General features: G+C 38.5%; 1 protein-coding gene across 1 annotated transcript; it reads right to left on the reverse strand.

Moving 5' to 3' along the window:
* Positions 1 to 17,903: 17,903 nt before the first annotated feature.
* Positions 17,904 to 19,370, reverse strand: OR10W1 (olfactory receptor family 10 subfamily W member 1). Its single transcript, XM_003920150.4, has one exon. It carries the CDS (start codon positions 18,995 to 18,997, stop codon positions 18,053 to 18,055), a length of 945 nt encoding a protein of 314 aa, XP_003920199.3. The 5' UTR covers positions 18,998 to 19,370; the 3' UTR covers positions 17,904 to 18,052.
* Positions 19,371 to 19,614: the final 244 nt, after the last annotated feature.

Consider the following 19,614-nt stretch of genomic DNA (forward strand, 5'->3'; position numbering starts at 1 on the left):
TCATTCCATCAGCACCTAAGCAAATTCACTTATAAGTTGGTTAATGTTTTGCTGAGATGCTAAGAATTCCTGCAGTAGATGATGAAAGGAATCCTCCCACAGAGATTCTCTCTATCTTCTTACAGGGAATAATGGAATGAGGGTCCATGAGTATCATGTTGTGCAGCATTTCCTGGAGATGACAAGCAGACAGTATATGATATCCTCATAGTATTCAGATGCCAATGGGGAAGTTTCCTTTGTATTCAGGAGAAGAATCACATCTTAGAAATTTAGGTTAAGGATGGAGTAGAGTGAGGGACATCCTTTGGAAGAGTGATACTATGGAATAATCACACTTCAAGTCCTGAATGAGAAGTCTTGTTTCTTCTCAATGATAGAAAATAGATTCTGGTAGACTTACTCAGAGTCCAGTCTTGCCAAATTTAATATCAGTGTCCTTTATGAAATCTCTTTAAAATTAATGAGTCTCCAAAGAGGTGGAATTTCCCCAGTGGTTCCTCTTAAACTGAACCCAACTAGAGAAAATATTTGAAAAAATTTCCAGGGTCAATCAACTAAGGCCAAGTGTTCAGGCAGCTCTTTTCTGTGGTTACTGTAGAAAATTGTTGTCTGGGGATTCCAAGTGAGTGTTCTCATTCCTTTCCTCTACTAAACAGAGGCTTACTTATGCTACATTCACGAAAAATTTCCTGAGTGAGTTGTTGAAGGCAAACACTCAATCCAGCTTGACCTCATGAAACATCTGTAATGAACTAATTCAACAGTAGGCTGGACATCTGGAGGTCTAAGGTCTAGTCATGACTCTGGCATATAGCAACTGCTGACCTCAGGCAAGCAGAAAAGCTCTTATATGGGCTTCTTCATTTGTGATATGAAATTTGGGATTACATGGACTCCATGGGTCCTTCTATCTCTAATATTCTATGAACTATGCATTTTATTCCAGCTTTTAATTGATATGTAATTAGACATATTCAGAGAGTACATATGATATTTTGATGCATGTGTACAATATGTAATGATCAAGTCAGGGTGATTAGGATATTCATTGCCTCAAGTATTTATCATTTGTTATTGTGAAATATTTTTTACATCTTTCAGTTATTTTGAAATATAAAATAAATACTTGTTAACTATTTTAACTCAATGGTGCTTTCAAACCCTACAACTTATTCCTTCTCACTAGCTGTATTTTTGTACCTGTTAATGAAGCTCTCTTCATCACCCCCTCCCTCATATCCTTCCTTGTTTCTGGTAATCATCATTCCACTCTCTATCAGCTTTTTTCGCTCCACAAATAAGTGAGAACATGGGATATTTGTCTTTTTGTGCCTGGATTATTTCGCTTAGCATAATAACCTCCATAGTTCCAACCATATTGCTGCAAATGACACACTTTCATTCCTTTTCTAATAGCTGAACAGTACCCCATTGTGTATATATGCCACATTTTCTTCATCTATTTATATGTTAATAAACACTTAAGTTGAATCCATATCATGACTATCTTGAATAGTGCTGCAATAAACATGGGAATGCAGATATCTCTTTGATATACTGATTTTCTTTATTGTTGGTGTACACTCAGCAGTGGGATTGGTGGATGGTAGTTCTATTTTTAGTTTTTGAGGAACTTCCATATTGCCTGTACTAATTTACATTTCTACCAATGATTTACTAGCATTCCCCCTTCCTCTATCCTTGCCAGCATCTGTTATTTTTTCTTTTTGATAACAGCCATTTAAGTTGGGATGAGATAATATCTCATTGCGATTTTGATTTGAATTTCCCTTAGATTACTGCTGTTCAGTGTTTTTCATATACTTGTTGGCCATTAGTATATTTTCTTCTGAGAAATGTCTATTGAGATCATTTGGCCATTGTTTCATTGGATTATATGTTTTCTTGCTATTGAGTTGTTATAATTGCTTATATATATTCTGGTTATAAGTCCCTTGTCAGATGTATAGTTTGCAAATATTTTCTCACATTCTGTTACTCTTTTGAGTTGATTGTTTTCTTTGTCATGCAGAAACTTTTTAGCTTGATGTAATCCCATCTGCATATTTTTGCTTCAATTGTCTGTGCTCTTGAGGTATCCATAAAATCTTTACCCAGAAAAATATTGTGAAGCATTTCTCCAACATTTTCTTCTAGTAGTTTCATAGTTTCATGTCTTACATTAAGACTTTAATCCATTTTGATTTAATTTTTGAAAGTGATGAGAGATAGAGGTCTAGTTACATTATTTTGAATATGGATATACAGTTTTCTTAGCACTGTTTATTGAAAGGGCATCCTTTCCTCCATGTACAATCTTGGCATCTTTGTTGAAAATGAATTGTATGTAAATGCATAGATTTATTTTTGGATTTTCTATTCTGCTCCATTGGTCTATGTGTTTGTTTTTATGTTAATCCCATCCTGTTTTGAGTATTATAATTTTGTAGTATACTGTGAAGTCAGGTAATGTGATGGTCCCAACTTTGTTCTTTTTGCTTAGTATAACTTTGGCTCTTCAGGGTCTTTAGCAACTCCATATACATTTTAATATATTTTTTCTATTTCTGTGAAGAATATCATTGGTATTTTGATGGGGATTTTACTGAGTCTATATATCATTTTGGGCAGTATGGTACTTGACAATATTAGTCTTCCCATCCATGAGCATGAGATGGCTTTCCATTTTTTTGTTTCTTCTTCAATTTCCTTCATTAGTGTTTTATAGCTTTTTTTTTGAAAAAGTGAATATACAGAACTCTCCATTCCAGATCCACAGAATATACATTCTTCTCAGCACCACATCACACCTACTCTAAAATTGACCACATAATTGTAAGTAAATCACTCCTCAGCAAATGCAAAAGAATGGAAATCGTAACAAACAGTCTCTCAGACCACAGTGTAATCAAATTAGAACTCAGGATTAAGAAACTAACTCAGAACTGCACAATTTCATGGAAACTGAACAACTGGCTCTTGAATGTTGACTGGATAAACAAGAAATGAAGGCAGAAATAAAGATGTTCTTTGAAAGCAGCAGGAACAAAGACACAATGTACCAGAATCTCTGGGACACATTTAAAGCAGTGTCTAGAGGAAAATTTATAGCAATAAATGCCCACATGAGAAGCAAGAAAAGATCCTAAATAAACACCCTATTGTCAAAATTGAAAGGGCTAGAGGAGCAAGAACAAAAAAACTCAAAACCTAGCAGAAGACAAGAAATAACTAAGATCAGAGCAGAACTGAAGGAGACCACCTTCAAAAAATCAATAAATCCAGGAGCTGGTTTTTTGAAAAGATCAACAAAATAGACCACTAGCCAGATTAATAAAACAGGGAGAAGAATCAGATAGATGCAATAAAAAATGATAAAGGGCATATGACCACAGATTCCACAGAAATACAAATTACCATCAGAGATTACTACAAACAACTCTATGCACATAAACCAGCAAACCTGGAAGAAATGGATAAATTCCTGGACACTTGCACCCTCTCAAGCCTAAACCAGGAAGAAGTTGAAACCCTGAGTAGACAAATAAGAAAGGCTGAAGTTGAGGCAGCAATTAATAACCTACCAACCAAAAAAAGCCCAGGTCCAGATGGGTTAACAGCTGAATTCTACCAGACATACAAAGAGGAGCTGGTACAACTCCATCTGAACTATTCTAAAAAATCCAAAAAGAGGGAATCCTTCCCAAATCATTTTATGAGACAAACATCATCCTGATACCAAAACCCAGCAGAGACTCAACAAGAAAAGAAAACTTCAGGCCAATATCCATGATGAACATAGATGCAAAAATCTTCAATAAAATACAGGCGCACTGATTACAACAGCACATCAAAAAGCTTATTCACCATGATCTAGTAGTCTTCATCCTGGGGATGCAAGGCTGGTTCAACATAAGCAAGTCTGTAAACGTAATCCACCACATAAACAGAACCAAAGACAAAGACCACGTGATTATCTCAATAGATGCAGAGAAGGCCTCTGACAAAATTCAACAGCCCTTTATGTTAAAACTCTCAATAAACTAGGTATCGAAGGAACACATCTCAAAATAATAACAGCCAATATCATACTGAATGGGCAAAAACTGGAAGCATTCTCTTTGAAATCTGGCACTAGACAAGGATGCCCTCTCTCACCACTCCTATTCAATATAGTATTGGAAGTTCTCGCCAGAGCAATCAGGCAAGAAAAAACAAAAGGAGTATTCATTTAGGAAAGGAGGAAGTCAAATTGTCTCTTATTTGTAGATGACATGATTGCATATTTAGAAGACCCTATTGTCTCAGCCCAAAATCTCCTGAAACTGATAAGCAACTTCAGCAAAGTCTCCGGATACAAAATCAATGTGCAGAAATCACAAGCATCCCTATACACTAATAACAGACTTAAAGAGAGCCAAATCAAGAACCAACTGTCATTCACAATTGCTACAAAGAGAATAAAATACCTAGGAATACAATTAACAAAGGATGTAAAGAACCTCTCCAAGGAGAACAAAAAACCACTACTCAAGGAAATGAGAGGACACAAACAGATGGAAAAACATTCCATGCTTTTGGTTAGGAAGAATCAGTATTGTGAAAATGGCCATACTGCCCAAAGTAATTTATAGATTCAATGCTATCCCCATCAAGCTACCAATGACCCTCTTCACAGAACTGGAAAAAACCACCTTAAATTTCATATGGAACCAAAAAAGAGCCCACATAGCCAGGAAAATTCTAAGCAAAAAGAACAAAGCTGGAGGCATCACATCACCTGACTTTAATACTACAAGGCTACAGTAATCAAAACAGTATGGTACTGGTACCATAACAGAAATATAGACCAATGGAATGGAAAAGAGGCCTCAGAAGTAATGTCACATATCTACAACCATCTGATCTTTGACAAACATGACAAAAACAAGCAATGGGGAAATGTTTAATAAATGGTGTTGGGAAAACTGGCTGGCCATGTGCAAAAAGCTGAAACTGGTCCTCTTCCTTACACCTTATACAAAAATTAACTCCAGATGGATTAAAGATTTAAACATAAGACTTAACGCCATGAAAACCCTAGAAGAAAACCTAGGCAATATCATTCAGGACACAGGCATAGGCAAGGACTTCCTGACTAAAACATGAGAATCTTATTTATATTTCTTTTAGGTTTTACAATCTGTTGGTTATAGTTGTTCATAGTAGACTCTAATGATCTTTGTGTTTCTATGGTATCAGTTGTAATTCCTTCTTTTCCATCTCACATTTTGAGTGTCTCTCTCTTTTTATTTTTTAGTCTAGCTAAAAATTGGTTGATTTTTTTAAAAAACGTCTTTTTATTTTGTTAATCTCTTGTATTTTTTTAAAGTCTCAATTTCACCTATTTCTGCTCTGCTCTTTCTTTCTTCTCCTAATTATGAGTTTATTTTGTTTTTGCTCTTTTAGTTGCTTGAGGCACATCACTAGGTTGTTTGTGTAAAGTCTTTATACTTTTTTGATGTAAGGATTGATTATTATAAACTTTCTTCTTATATGCTTTTGTTGTATTCCATAGCTTTTAGTACATTGTGTTTCCATTTTTGTTTGTCTCAAGGAGTTTTTCACTTTCTTCATTAATAATTAATTCAGTTAATTAATTAATTCAGTTTCTTCATTATTATTAATTTCTTCATTAACCCATTTGTTGTTCAGGAGCATGTTTAATTTACATGATGAGAATAATTTGTATTCTGCAGCTGTTGGATGGAATGTTTTGTAAATGTTTGTTAGGTGCATTTCTAGATTGCTAAAAGTGAGAAGTTGGAAATTCCCTACTATTATTGCATTGCAGTTAACTCTCCCTTTAGATCTTTTAAAGTTTGTTTTATTTATTGGGGTACTCCAGTGTTCAACACACATATGTTTACAATTGCTATATCATCTTGCTATATCAACTGCTTTATCATTATTTAATGACCTTCCTTGTCTTTTTAAAACCATTCTTGTCTTAAAAGTTTATTTTATTTAAGTATAGCTACTCCTGATATTTTTGGTTTCCACTTGTATGAAATATCTTTTAAAAATTCCTTCATTTTCAGTCTGTGTATGTCTTTATATGTGAAGTGAGCTTTTTGTACACAGTGTATAGTTGGGTCTCGTTTGTCAATCGACTCAGCCACTCTATGTCTTTTCATTAGTGAATTAATTCATTTACATTCACAGTTATTATTGATAGATAGTGTTTACTACTTATATTTTCTGATTACTTATTTTCTTTCTTTCTTTTTGTTTTTGATTCTCTGTTTCATTTTTCTTGTCGTACTGTCTTCCTTTGTGGGTGAGTAATTTTTTTCTCTAGTAGTATGTTTTGATTTTATGCAATTTCTATTATAGGTTTTTGCTTTCTGGTTACCATGAGACTTAAAAAATTATCTCATAATTATGACAGGTATTTCATATTGATAAGGACTTAACTTTGATCACAAAAACTATCAAAAACAAACTCTACACTTGAATATCATCCCTCTACATTTTGACTTTTTGATGTTTTGACTTAAATCCTCTTTAAGTCTTTCATTTTTTGAGTCAGGGACTCACAGTGTCAACTAGGCTGGAGTACTATGGTATGATCATAGCTCTCTACAGCCTCAAACTGTTGGGCTGAAACAATTCTCCCAGCTCAGCTTCCCAAGTAGCTGAGACTACAGGCACAAGCTACCATGTCCAGCTAATTATTTTTATCTTTCATTGAGATAGGGTTTTATTATATTCCCAAGGCTTGTCTTGAACTTGTCACTTCAAGTGATCACCTGCCTTGGCTTCCCAAAGTGCTGGAAGTGCAGGCATGCACCAAAATGTCCACCTTAAATTTATATTTTCAATATTTCTTGTCTCCTATCTAAGTGTTGTAGTTATTGCTTTCCAGAAGTTGGTCTTTTCATTTTCATACTTGAGCTTTAAGTAGCTTACAGAGACTGAAGAGCCAAGGCAATCCTAAGCAAAAGCAAAAAGAATAAAGCTGGAGGCATCATGCTATCAGACTTCAAACTGTACTATAGGGCTATACTAAACAAAACAGCATTGTACTCGTGCAAAACCAGACACATATATTCCAGTGGAACACAATAGAGAACAAAGAAATAGAGTTGTCCATCTACAATCATCTCATCTTCAACAAACCTGACAAAAACAAGCAATGGAGGAAGGATCCCTTTTGATTAAATAGTGCTGGGATAACAGGCCAGCCATTATGTAGAAGATTGAAAGTGGACCTCTTCTTTACACCATAAACAAAAATTAACTCAAGATGGATTAAAGTCTTAAATGTAAAACCCAAAACTATAAAAACCCTGGACGACAACCTAAGCAATACCATTCTGGATATAGAAGCAGACTAAACGGTGTAAGATTTCATGACAAAGGTGTCAAAAGCAATTGCAACAAAAGCAAAATAATGACAAATGGGATCTAATTAAACTGAAGAGCTTCTGCACAGAAATAGAAACCATCGACAGAGTAAACAGACAAACTACAGAATGGGAAAAAATGTTCACAGACTATGTGTCCAACAAAAATCTAATATCAAGCATCCATAAAGAAGTCAAACAAATTTACAATAAAAAAATACAATCCCATTAAAAAGTTGGTAAAGGACATGAACAAGCACTTTCCAAAAGAAGACATACATGTGAGCAACAATCATAGGAAAAGAATCTCAACTTCACTGATCATTAGAGAAATGCAAATTAAACTACAATGAGACACCATTGGCAGGTACCAGTTGTTCCTTTATATGTGTATAGCCTCTTTCAGGAGCTCTTGCAAAGCAGGTCTGGTGGTGATGAAATCTCTGAGTACTTGCTTGTTCACGAAGGATTTTAATTTTCCTTCACTTATGAAGCTTAAGTGGTTCACTTAGTTTATCTGGATAAGATTCTGGGTTGAAAGTTCTTTTCTTTAAGGATGTTAAATATTGGCCCCCAATCTCTTCTGGCTTGTAGGGTTTCTGCTGAGAGATCTGCTGTAAGTCTGATGGGCTTCCCTTTGTGGGTAACCTAACCTTCTTCTCTGGCTGCCCTTAGCATTTTCTCCTTCATTTCAACCCTGGTGAATCTGATGATTATGTGCCTTGGGGTTGCTCTTCTTGAGGAATATCTTTGTGGTGTTCTCTGTATTTCCTGGACTTGAATATTGGCCTGCCTTGCTAGGTTGGGGAAGTTTTCCTGGATAATATCCTGAAGAGTATTTTCCAGCTTGGATTCATTCTCTTCGTCACATTCAGGTACACCTATCAAAAGTAGATTAGGTCTTTTCACATAGTCCCACATTTCTTGGAGACTTTGTTCATTCCTTTTTACCTTTTTTTTTCTCTATTCTTGCCTTCTCATTTTATTTCATTGAGTTGATCTTCGACCTCTGATATCCTTTCCTCTGCTTGGTCAATTCAGCTGTTGAAACTTGTGTATGCTTTGCGAAGTTTTCGTGTTGTGTTTTTCAGCTCCATCAATTCACTTATATTCCTCTCTATGTTGTCTATTCTTGTTAGCATTTCATCAAATCTTTTTTCAAGGTTTTTAGTTTCTTTGCACAGGGTTAGAACATATTCTTTTTGCTCACTGTAGTTTCTTATTACCCACCTTCTGAAGTCTGTCATTTCATCACACTCCTTCTCCATCCAGCCTTGTTCCCTTGCTGGTGAGGAGTTGTGATCTCTTTTAGGAGGAGAGGCGTTCTGGTTTCAGGTGTTTTCATCCTTTTTGCACTGGTTTCTTCCCATCTTTGTGGGTTTATCCTCCTGTTGTCTTTGTAGTTACTGACTTTCAGATTGGGTCTCTGAGTGAACTTCCAGTTTGTGGATGCTGAAGTTGCTTCTTTTTCTTAGCTTTCCTTCTAACAGTCTGGCCCCTCTGCTACAGGACTGCTGAGGTACACTCCAGGCCTTGCGTGCTGTGGGATCACTTGCAGCAGCTGCAGAACAGTAAAGGTTGCTACCAGTTTCCTCTTCTGCTATCTTTGTCCCAGAAGGATGCCCACCAAATGTCAGTCTGTTCTTTCCTTTATGAGGTGACTCTTTGGATCTATGGGGTTTAGGGAGCTGCTTGAGGAGACAGTCCATCCTTTATTGGACCTCAAGTCCTGAGCTGTGAGCTCCATTGTTCATTCAGAGTTGCTGGGCAGGTACGTTTAGGTCTGCTGCAGCAGTACTCATAAACTCCCTTTTTTTTTTCCCCCCCAGGTGCTCTGTCCCAGGGAGTTAAGGCTTTTTTTTAATGAGTTTCCATTGCACTGCTGCCTTCTTTTTTTTTTTTTTTTTTTTTTTCCTTTCAGAGCTGCCCTGCCCTGCGAGGAGGTAGCCTTGTCACTGTCTGCCTGCAGAGGCTTTGCTGAGCTGCTGTGGGCTCTGCCCAGCTGCCGTGTGATCTTCCCTGCAAGTCCTGTTTATATGGGGGTAGTTAGAACTGCCTCAGCAATGGTGGCCGGCCTCTGTTATGGTGGACTCTCTCTGTAGTGGCAGGTTGCCTCGGCAACGGTGGGCTGCCTCAGCAATAGCAGACTGCGTCTGTAGTGGTGGAGTGTCTCAGTAATGGCAGACGCCCCTCCCCCACAGAGCTGGACCGTCCTGGGTTCAGCTGTGTTTGCTGTGAAACTCTCAACCCAGAGCATTTTCAATTACTGTTTTGTGTGTGCGTGTGTGTGTGTGTGTGGTGGGGGGGGGGACGGTGGTGGGACCAGCCCAGCCTGATCACCTGGCTCCCTGACTCAAAGTCTTTTCTTTGTTGTTATTGTTGAATGGTTGACTCCCAGTGTTCCAGTCACCTGTTGAAAAGGCACCGGGATCTCCCATGCTGCAATTCACTGAGCCGGCTGAAACAGCAGTGCTGAGACTCCTGGTGATTTTTTTGCCTAGGAATCTCTTGGCCTGGCTCACAATTTCAGATGAATGGGCAACTCTGCCATTCCAGGGCTCCGATCGCCACCTAAGAGAGCACCCGGACCAGTGTCTTTTGTGCAAAGAACTGCTGCACCAGGGTGCGGGCAAAGCAGCCCCCTGGGCCAAAACAGCTGCGCTGGCCAAAACAGCCACGCCCGACTGAAACAGCCAAGCTGGCGACCCATGGGGCTCCTCCGCTTGGGAATCTCCTGGTCTGTGGGCAAAAAAAAAGCCATCTGGAAATGCAGCATCCACTCACCCTCTGCACTTTCACTGGGAGCTGTAATCCTGAGCTGTTCCTAGTTGGGCATCTTCCCCCGATCTCCAGTTTTAAAGTCTTGTCTTCAAGCTCTGAGATTATTCATTCTGCTTGGTCTAGTCAATTGTTAAAGCTTTTAAAGTGTGTTTTGTAATTCTTTCAACAAATTGTTCATTTCCAGAAGTTCTTTTTTTAATAACTCTATCTTTTTGATATGTTTTTAATGTACACCCCTAGTTGATTTTTTTGATTTTTGTGTTGGTTTCATAACTTTCTCTTGAATACATTTCATTTTGGTTAGGATGAGTTGCTAGAGAGTTAGCATGATCCTTTGGGAGTAGAGTGACACCATGATTACTCATATTTTCAGAATTGTTCAGTGTATTTCTTCTCATCTGGAAAAACTATCACTTTTTTCTTTCCTTATCACACCCCTACCCTGGTTCTTGGGGCACTCCAATTGGTCAGACACCTCTATCTCCAGTCTGCAGTGTAGGAAAAAGTAAAAAAATTTCTGCCTCACAGCTCACCGCTGAAATATCTTCAGTGTGGAACCTCCTTTTTCAATCCAAAATGCACAGCTTTTTGGTTCTCCTACTCTGTTCTGCAGAAACACTATTGCTCTTGTTTAGAAATGCGGAAAGGGTTCTGTATTTCATGCAAGCCCAAACCTGGTGTCCGCACTGCTGCTGTAGATGCAGTTACCCCTAATAGCCTTAAAAAGGCTGCCTTCTGTTGGGATGTAGTGTCTCACACCTGTAATCCCAGCACTTTGGGAGGCCAAGGAGGGTGGATCACCTGATGACAGGAGTTTGAGACCAGCATGACCAAAATGGAGAAACCCCATCTCTACTAAAAATACAAAGTTAGCTGAGCATGGTGGTGTATGCCTATAATTCCAGCTACTCAGGAGGCTGAGGCAGGAGAATCACTTGATCCCAGGAGGTGGAGGTTGCGGAGAGCTGAGATTGTGCCATTGCAATCCCGCCTGGGCAACAAGAGTGAAACTCCACCTCAAGAAAAAAAAATAAGGCTGTCTTCCTGCACACCTGTGGCAATTTTCTGTGGAAGCAGCTGTGGCCATGTCTGAGCAGTGAAAGAGGGGAAGGAGGAGAAATCCCTCTTGCCGCATATGTACCTGAAGATTGAGACAGCTTGGCTGGGGAGATGGAACTATGCTTTTCCTTTGCAGAGCTTAGCACAGTGCCCACATCTCTGCTGGAAGTGGTACAATCATTCACATTCCAAAAGTAGGGAGCTCTCAGGCACGGAAAAGCCTATGTTCTGTTTCCATTGTCCCAACAGGTGTTTATTTTGGTGCACTGCACTCTCCCTCCCTTTAGAAACTGCATTTCCCAAGAGCTAGGCCACTGGGACTACTACAGCTCCCTGGGCCCAGCCAGCCCTGAGTGGAGGCCACAATTTTAGTGCTCGGGAATGTCTGTGGGGGCTCCAGTTATACGGAGACACAAGAGCTGAAGTTTTCTGAGCAGCCACAGTTTCCTGATGGCTGCACCCCCAGTGTGGTGTCCCACCACTGCTGTTTGGGTCTGAGGGCAGAGTGAGTGACCCTGCGTGAGTTGGTAGTCTTGTGTAATGCCTTTAATAAGTTCCTAAATTGCTACTCATACAAGTATCTGTGTTTGTGAGATCAGAAGAGTTCTCTGATAGTTTAGATATTGGTGGTCTGCTGCAGAGGCAAGGAGAGTGGAAATACTTCCAACTACACTTTCAATAAAATACAAACTCCCTTCATGTTCCTAGCTTATCTCTGCCAGCCTCTTGCTCTCATCTTTTTCTGTGCTCCAGCTTCTTCTCCTGAGTTCTCTGCCAGGCTCCAGCACTTTCCCTTTGATTTTCAATTTGAATTCTGATTATTCATAATTTTGTAATTTTGGTTCTTTTTTTCTTATCAGGTGTAAAGTTTGCAAGCATATTTTCTTATTCTGTATGTTATCTCTCTCTCTCTCTCTCTCTCTCTCTCTCTCTCTCTCTCTCCCCCTTTTTTCAAATTTCAATTTGAGGTTGGTTGGATTCACAACATGGAACCCCAGAATATGTAAGGCTTTCTATACTTACCTAGATTGTTACAATAGATAAGTAAAAAGATTCTGATTCAATGTTCTTCTAAAATAGTATATTTTCTACTTTGCAGGCAGAGTGACTCATTTAACATGTAAGCCTGGTAGTGCTATTCTTCTGCTCAAATCCTTTCAGTGTCTTTGAATCTTACTTAGGATAAAATCAAAGACCTTACTTAGGCCTGTAAATCCCTATGATCTAACCCAGTGTTATTTTTGACATCATCTCCAACCACACTACCTTCTTCTGCCCTATGTTTCACTTGGTGCCTCAGGCAACACAGCTTCTCTGTAGTTTTGTGAGGAGCAACAAAGCCTGATGATAGTGAGTAAGGTAATACATTGTCTGGGTTTGATCCCTGGCTATACCTTTTATGAGTTTTGTTACCCTGGAAAATTATTTAACTTCTCTGTGCATCAGTTTCCTTAATTATAAATTCAGTATAATAATAATATCTCACTCCTAATGTTTTGGTAAGAATAAAATGAATCAAACCATGCAAGCTATCAGTGCATGTTAGCTATCATCACCATTATTATCATTACCACCAATACCAGTACCATCATTATCTCCATCATCATCATATCAGCATCATCACATCAACATTATTATTATCAGTTGCCATCACCATCATCATCATCATCACCACCACACCACTATCATCAGCATCCTCGTCACCATCATCATCATCATCAATCACTATCATCATCTGTCACTACATTACCATAAACATTCTCTTCCTCCTTATTTTCTATGTAGCAGCAGTATTGAGCATGTCAACACACTCTTACTTTAGGAAATCTGTATTTGCTCTTTGCTCTGCCTGAAAAGGTTTTCTGACAGATGTTAGCGTGGCTTGTTTTTTGCAGTTTCTTGTCTCTGCTTAATGATTCAGAATTCCTTATATATTTTGGATTAACCCCTTATTAGAAAAATAGTTTGCAAATATAACCTTTCCTTCTGTAAACGCTCTCTCTCACTGTCTTTTAAATATTTCCAATCCAAGGTTGGTTGAATCTGCAATGTGGAACCTGTGGAAATGGAGGGTCAACTATACTTGCCTAAATTGCTGCAATAGATGTATATTGCCTCATTCAAGATGGATTCCCATGTAACTTTTGATAAAAAACAATTTTGACATCCTGCATTCCCCTTATTTTTCCTTGTTCTTCCCATAATATAAAGAAACTGACAGATTTTTTCATTAATTACCATTTTATTTTCTATATTTGGGACTTTGTTTTATCACTGAGTTTACAGAGTTTAGAACAATGCTTTTCTTAAGAGGTGCACAGCATTTACATTAAATATTTATTTAAATAATTATGAATCTTCATTGTCTTTTATATGCTCTCATATTAAAAAAATTTGTTTCATGTTTATTTTATTATTTCAATAGCTTTAGGGGTACAAGTTGTTTTTGATTATATGGATGAATTGTATAGTGGTAAAGTCTGAAATTCTAGTGCACCTGTCACCTGAGTAGTATACATTGTATCCAATATAGTTTCCCCCCTCACCCTTCCCACCATCTTCCCTTCTGAGTCTCCAGTATCTGTTATACCACCCTGTATACCTTTGTGTACCCATAGCTTAGCTCTCACTTGTAAGTGAGAATGTATGGTACTTGGTCTTTCATTCCTGAGTTATTTCACTTAGACAAATGCCCTCCTGTTCCATCTAAGTTGCTGCAAAAGACATTATTTTATTCTTCTTTTGCAGCTGAGTAGTATTCCATAGTGTGTATATACCACATTTTCTTTATTCACTCATTGGTTGATGGGCACTTAAGTTGGCTCCATATCTTTGCAATTATGAATTGTGCTGCAATAAAACATGTGTGCAGGTGTCTTTTTGATTTAATGACTTATTTTCCTTTGGGTATATGCCTTGTAATGAAATTGCTAGATCAAATGGTAGATATACTTTTAATTCTTTGATAAATCTCCATACTGTTTTCCATAAAGGTTGTATTAACTTATATTCCCACTAGCAGTGTATAAGCATTCCCTTTTCACCACATCTACACCAACAACTATTGTTTTTTGACTTTTTACTAATGCCCATTCTGGCTGGGGTAAGGTGGTATTTCACTGTGGTTTTAATTTGCATTTCCCTGATGATTAGTGATGTTGAGTACTTTTTTCCATATGTTATTTAGCCATTTGTATACCTTCCTTTGAGAAATGTCTATTTATGTCATTTGCCTACTTTTTAATGGAATTATTTATTAAACTCTCATATTTCTTTTCTTTTCTTTTTCTTTCTTTTTTTTTTTTTTTCTTGAGACAGTCTCCTTCTGTTGCCAAGGCTGGAGTGCAGTGGCACAATCTTTGCTTACTACAACCGCTGCCTCCTGGGTTCAAGTGATTCTCCTGTCTCAGCCTCCTTAGTAGGTGGGACTAGAAGTGTGTGCCACCATGCCCAGATAACTTTTTTATTTTTGGTAGAGACGGGGTTTCACCATGTTCGTCAGGCTGGTCTCAAACTCCTGACCTTGTGATCCTCCCGCCTCAGCCTCCCAAAGTGCTGGGATTACTAGCATGAATCACCACACACGGCCAAACTGTCTCATATTTAAATAGCCCTGTGTGACTGGCTGTATTCTGTGGGATTTCTCAATCTTAGTTTCAATGTGCTGATTTTCATTTCATGTAAGTTGTTTTGTCACATGTTTATGCCACCTATTAAAAATTTTAAAAAGGTTATTTTTAATTTTCATTATTTCCTTTTTATATTTCTAACTCATATTTTTTTTTCATAGATCCTGTTCTTGTTGTAGAGATGTTATTTGTTTCCTTATCTTGTTAAAAATTTAATATATTTTACAATTTTTTTTACTTGTTTAAACTTCCTGTCACATTTTTCATTATTAACTTTTTCTTGCTTTTGTTCGTTGTAAAATATTTACTTATTTATTTAAATTGACCCATAATAACTGTACATATTTATGGGGTAGAGAGTAATTTTTAATACATGTATACAGTGTGTAATGATAAAATCAAACTAATTAGTGTATCCATTATATCAAACATTTATCATTTCCTTGTGTTGGAAACTTTCAAAATTCTCTTTAGACTAGAAATATGAAGTAATTTTTTGTTAACTGTAGTCACTCTATAATGCTGTAGACCACTAGAACTTATTTCTCTGATCTAGCTGTACTTCATTCATTAATTATCCTCTTCCTATCCTACCCTCACCCTACCCTTACAAGCCTCTAATAACCACAATTCTATTCACTATTTTGATGAAGTGAAGTTATTTAGCTTTTACATATGACTAAGAATGTGCAACATTTATCTTTCTATGCCTAACATTTTACTTAACATAGTGTCTTTCAAGATCATCCACATTGCCACAAGTGACAGGATTATAATATTTTTATGACTGAATATTATCCCATCTCGTATTTTTACCATGGACACTTAGGTTGATTCTATACCTTGGGTATTGTGAATAGTGCTGAGATGAATGTAGGGACACAGATGCCTCTTTGTTATACTGATTTACTTTCTTTTAGATAAATACCAAATAGTGAGATTGTCGGATCACGTGATATTTCTTTTTTTACCTTTATTTTTAGTTGACATGTAGTAATTGTACACATTTGTGGAATACTGAGTGATATTTTAATATACATATACAATGTGTATTGATCAAATCAGGGTAATTAGCAAGTTTATCACCTTGAATATTCATTTTATTTTTTTGTGAACATTCAACATTCTCTCTTATAGCTTTTAAAAGATATATGCTAAATTAACCCAAATGCCCAACGGTGATAGACTGGATAGGGAAAATGTGGTACATATACACCATGGAATATTATGCAGCCATCAAAAACGATGAGTTCACGTCCTTTGTAGGGACATGGATGAACCTGGAAACCATCATTCTCAGCAAACTGACACAAGAGCAGAAAATCAAACACCGCATATTCTCACTCATAGGCGGGTGTTGAACAATGAGAACACATGGACACAGGGAGGGGAGCACTACACACTGGGGTCCATTGGGGGGAAATGGGGGAGGGATGGGGGTGGGGAGGTGGGAAGAGATAGCATGGGGAGAAATGACAGATACAGGTGAGGAGACGGAAGGCAGAAAACCACACTGCCATGTGTGTACCTATGCAACAATCTCGCATGTTCTTCACATGTACCCCAAAACCTAAAATGCAATAAAAAAAAGAAAAAAAAGTTACTTCTGTTAAAAACAAAAAACAAAACAAAACAAAAAACAGAGATAATAGTCTTAATGAGCTTTTTGAAGATTGAGAGTATATTCCTGGCACACAGAAAGGACTTAATGTAATCTATTACTAATAACTAGTATTTGAAAACATAAATTTGAGGCTGAATAATATTCCTTTATACAGTAATTGTTTAACCAATACTTTATTATGGGGAAAGTGGATTAATTTCTTTTCTTTTTTTATATTTTGAGACGGAGGAAGTCTCGCTCTGTTGCCCAGGATGGAGTGCAATGGCACGATCTTGGCTCACTGCAACCTGCGCCTCCCGGGTTCAAGTGATTCTCCTGCCTCAGCCTCCCAAGTAGCTGGGATTACAGGTGTGTACCACCACACCCGACTAATTTTTATATTTTTAGTAGAGACAGAGTTTCACCATGTTGGCCAGGCTGGTCTTAAACTCCTGACCTTGTGATTTGCCCATCAGCCTTCCAAAGTGCTAGAATTACAGGTATGAGCCACCACACCCAGCCTCTCTGTCACCCAGGCTGGGGTGCAGTGGTGTGATCTTGACTCACCACAACCTCCACTTCCTGAGTTCATGCTATTCACCCACCTTCCGGGTTCAAGCTATTCTCCTGCCTCAGTCTCCTGAGTAGCTGGGATTACAGGTGCATGCCACCATGCCCAGCTAATTTTTGTGTTTTTAGTAGAGATGAGGTTTCACCGTGTTGGTCAGGCTGGTCTTGAACTCCTGACCTTGTGATCGGCTTGCCTTGGACTTCCAAAGCACTGGGATTACAGGTGTGAGCCACTATTTTCGTTTTTATGTATGATACTATAATAAACAACCTTTGCTCTGATTGTTCTCTGTTTGGCCCTAGTTCTCAAGGTTTTTGTCTACCTTTCCCTGTGTACTAGGAGACTGACTTCAGTGGATTGATTCACCCAGTCTATCCTCCCCTTTTGCTGCCAGTTGAGTTTGGCCCATGGAGACAGGACAAGAAATGGAAGATTTTGAGCAGAGAGATGCTGAGGTATTAACCTCTCTGTCTCTTCCTTGTATGGCCATAGTTCTGTCATGGTTTCTTTTATTTCTGATGCCACAGTTTCTACCAAGTGGTTTATCTCCTTAGATCTAGCTATCACTGGACTCCGATAATATTGCACCCTTCTTTTATTGCATGCCTTTTAGGTCTAGGGCTGAGAAATCTTCCAGTTATTGCTAGAATGTTAGTGCCTTGCCACACTCTCTTGGTTTCCTTACCCATAACCACTGCAGATAATCCTTTAAAAATATTTTTTAGTTAAAAACTTCTGAGTGAGCTATCTCTTCCCAGCTGGTAAACAGACAAAGTATTACACTTGCCACTTTAGATCACCTTATGCTCATTTGCTCATGTAGTTCTTTCTGAGAAGAGAAATTACTTGGTCAAATTATAGAAACATTTAAAAATCATTGGTACAAATAAACAGTATCCATAAAATCTATACCATCTTTTAGGTGAGTTTTAACATCAAATGATAGAAATCCCATTTTCATAGAGGTTTGATGGGCTGGAACCAAACACTTGCCTGAGAGATTGTCCGCTTGTCTATCCTATCTGTTCTGGGAAAGGCAGTTCCCGGTAAGAACTCTCCTTATGGCCACTTTCATCTCATTGTTCCTCAGGGCATAGATGAGTGGGTTGAGCAGTGGGGTTCCCAATGTGTACACCAGTGAGATGAACTGATCTTGCTTGGGGTGGTAGCTGGAGCTGGGGCGCAGGTACATGAAGGCACAGCAGCCATACTGCAGCAGCACCACAGTGAGATGAGAGGAGCAGGTGGAGAAGGCCCGGTGGCGGCCAGCAGCTGAGTGGATCTTGAGCACAGCAGCCACTATGAAGGTGTAAGAGGTGGTGATGAGGAAGAAAGGCACAGCAATGGCTAGTGTGGCTGCCACCAGAACTGACTGCTCATGACCATGACTGTGAGCACAAACAAGATGCATGACTGGTGGCACATCACAAAAGAAGTGCTCGATGCCCCGAGCCCGGCAGAATGGCAGAGAGAAGATGAAAGCCACCAGTTGTAAGGACAGAAACAGACCACTGATGACTGATGCCACAATCAAGTGGACACAAAGAGTCAATGTCATGAGGAGAGGGTACTGCAAGGGGTGGCAAATGGCCACATAGCGGTCATAGGCCATGGCAGCCAAGACGAAGCAATCAGCAATGCCCAGTGCAATGAAGAAAACCATCTGGGTGGCGCAGCCCAGAAGGGTGATGATCTTCTCTGACTGTAGGGTGTTGGCCAGGATATTGGGCACCACCACTGCAGTGTAGCATATTTCAATCCCAGAAAGGCTGCCCAGGAAATAGTACATGGGTGTGCATAGACGGGCTTCTGTGTGAATGGACACCACAATGAGGATGTTCCCAGTGATGATCAATCCGTAAACCAGGCTGACCCCAAGGAAGGACAGAATACGCAGTTCTAGGCAGGAGGGATAGGCGAGGAACACAAATTCCATCAACACTGAGTGATTTTCCCAGGTCATTGAGCTAACAGTATTTCTCTGTGGAGGGTTACAAGGATAGAAGGAAGAATCAGGCTGAAGATAAATTACGTTACACTCCAAGCCATGAATCTAGTGTAATCAGGGCTGGAGTTAAAAACTGGAAGGATCAAGACTAGTTCTTTTTCTTTTCTCCACTTTTACCTAGTTTCTCCACATTAATATCTGCACCTCAATTTCTACCTGCCAAGAGTTGGGCCGAACTATTTAAGAGACTATTGAAGAAAAATGTCTGAGGAAGTAGATGGAATTCAGGAACTATTTTCAGAAGGAGTGGAATGAAAATTCAATTATTTCAGCAAAGTCACAAGAAAGTGTCAAGGAATTCTTAGGACTAAAAATCATTAAGGTAAGGAGGAGAGGCCATTTATTCATTCATATATTCATTCATTTATTCATTCATATATATTCATATTCATTCATAAGTATTTATATATTTCATGCCATTACTTTCAATGGCAAAAACTGCAATTACTTTTGCACCAACCAAATATTTATGTTAAGTGTCTCCTGGAGTATTGCATAAGTGATATTCTTGCTTCCAGTTGAGATTGGCCCATGGAGACAGGGCAAGAAATAAAAAATTTTGAGCAGAGAGA

The sequence above is a fragment of the Saimiri boliviensis genome, chromosome 6, assembly GCF_048565385.1.
Source record: "Saimiri boliviensis isolate mSaiBol1 chromosome 6, mSaiBol1.pri, whole genome shotgun sequence".
Lineage (NCBI taxonomy): Eukaryota > Metazoa > Chordata > Mammalia > Primates > Cebidae > Saimiri > Saimiri boliviensis.

Coding starts and splice junctions, on each gene's coding strand:
- OR10W1 (XM_003920150.4), bottom strand. CDS start 18,997: ATGACCTGGGAAAATCACTCAGTGTTGATGGAATTTGTGTTCCTCGCC.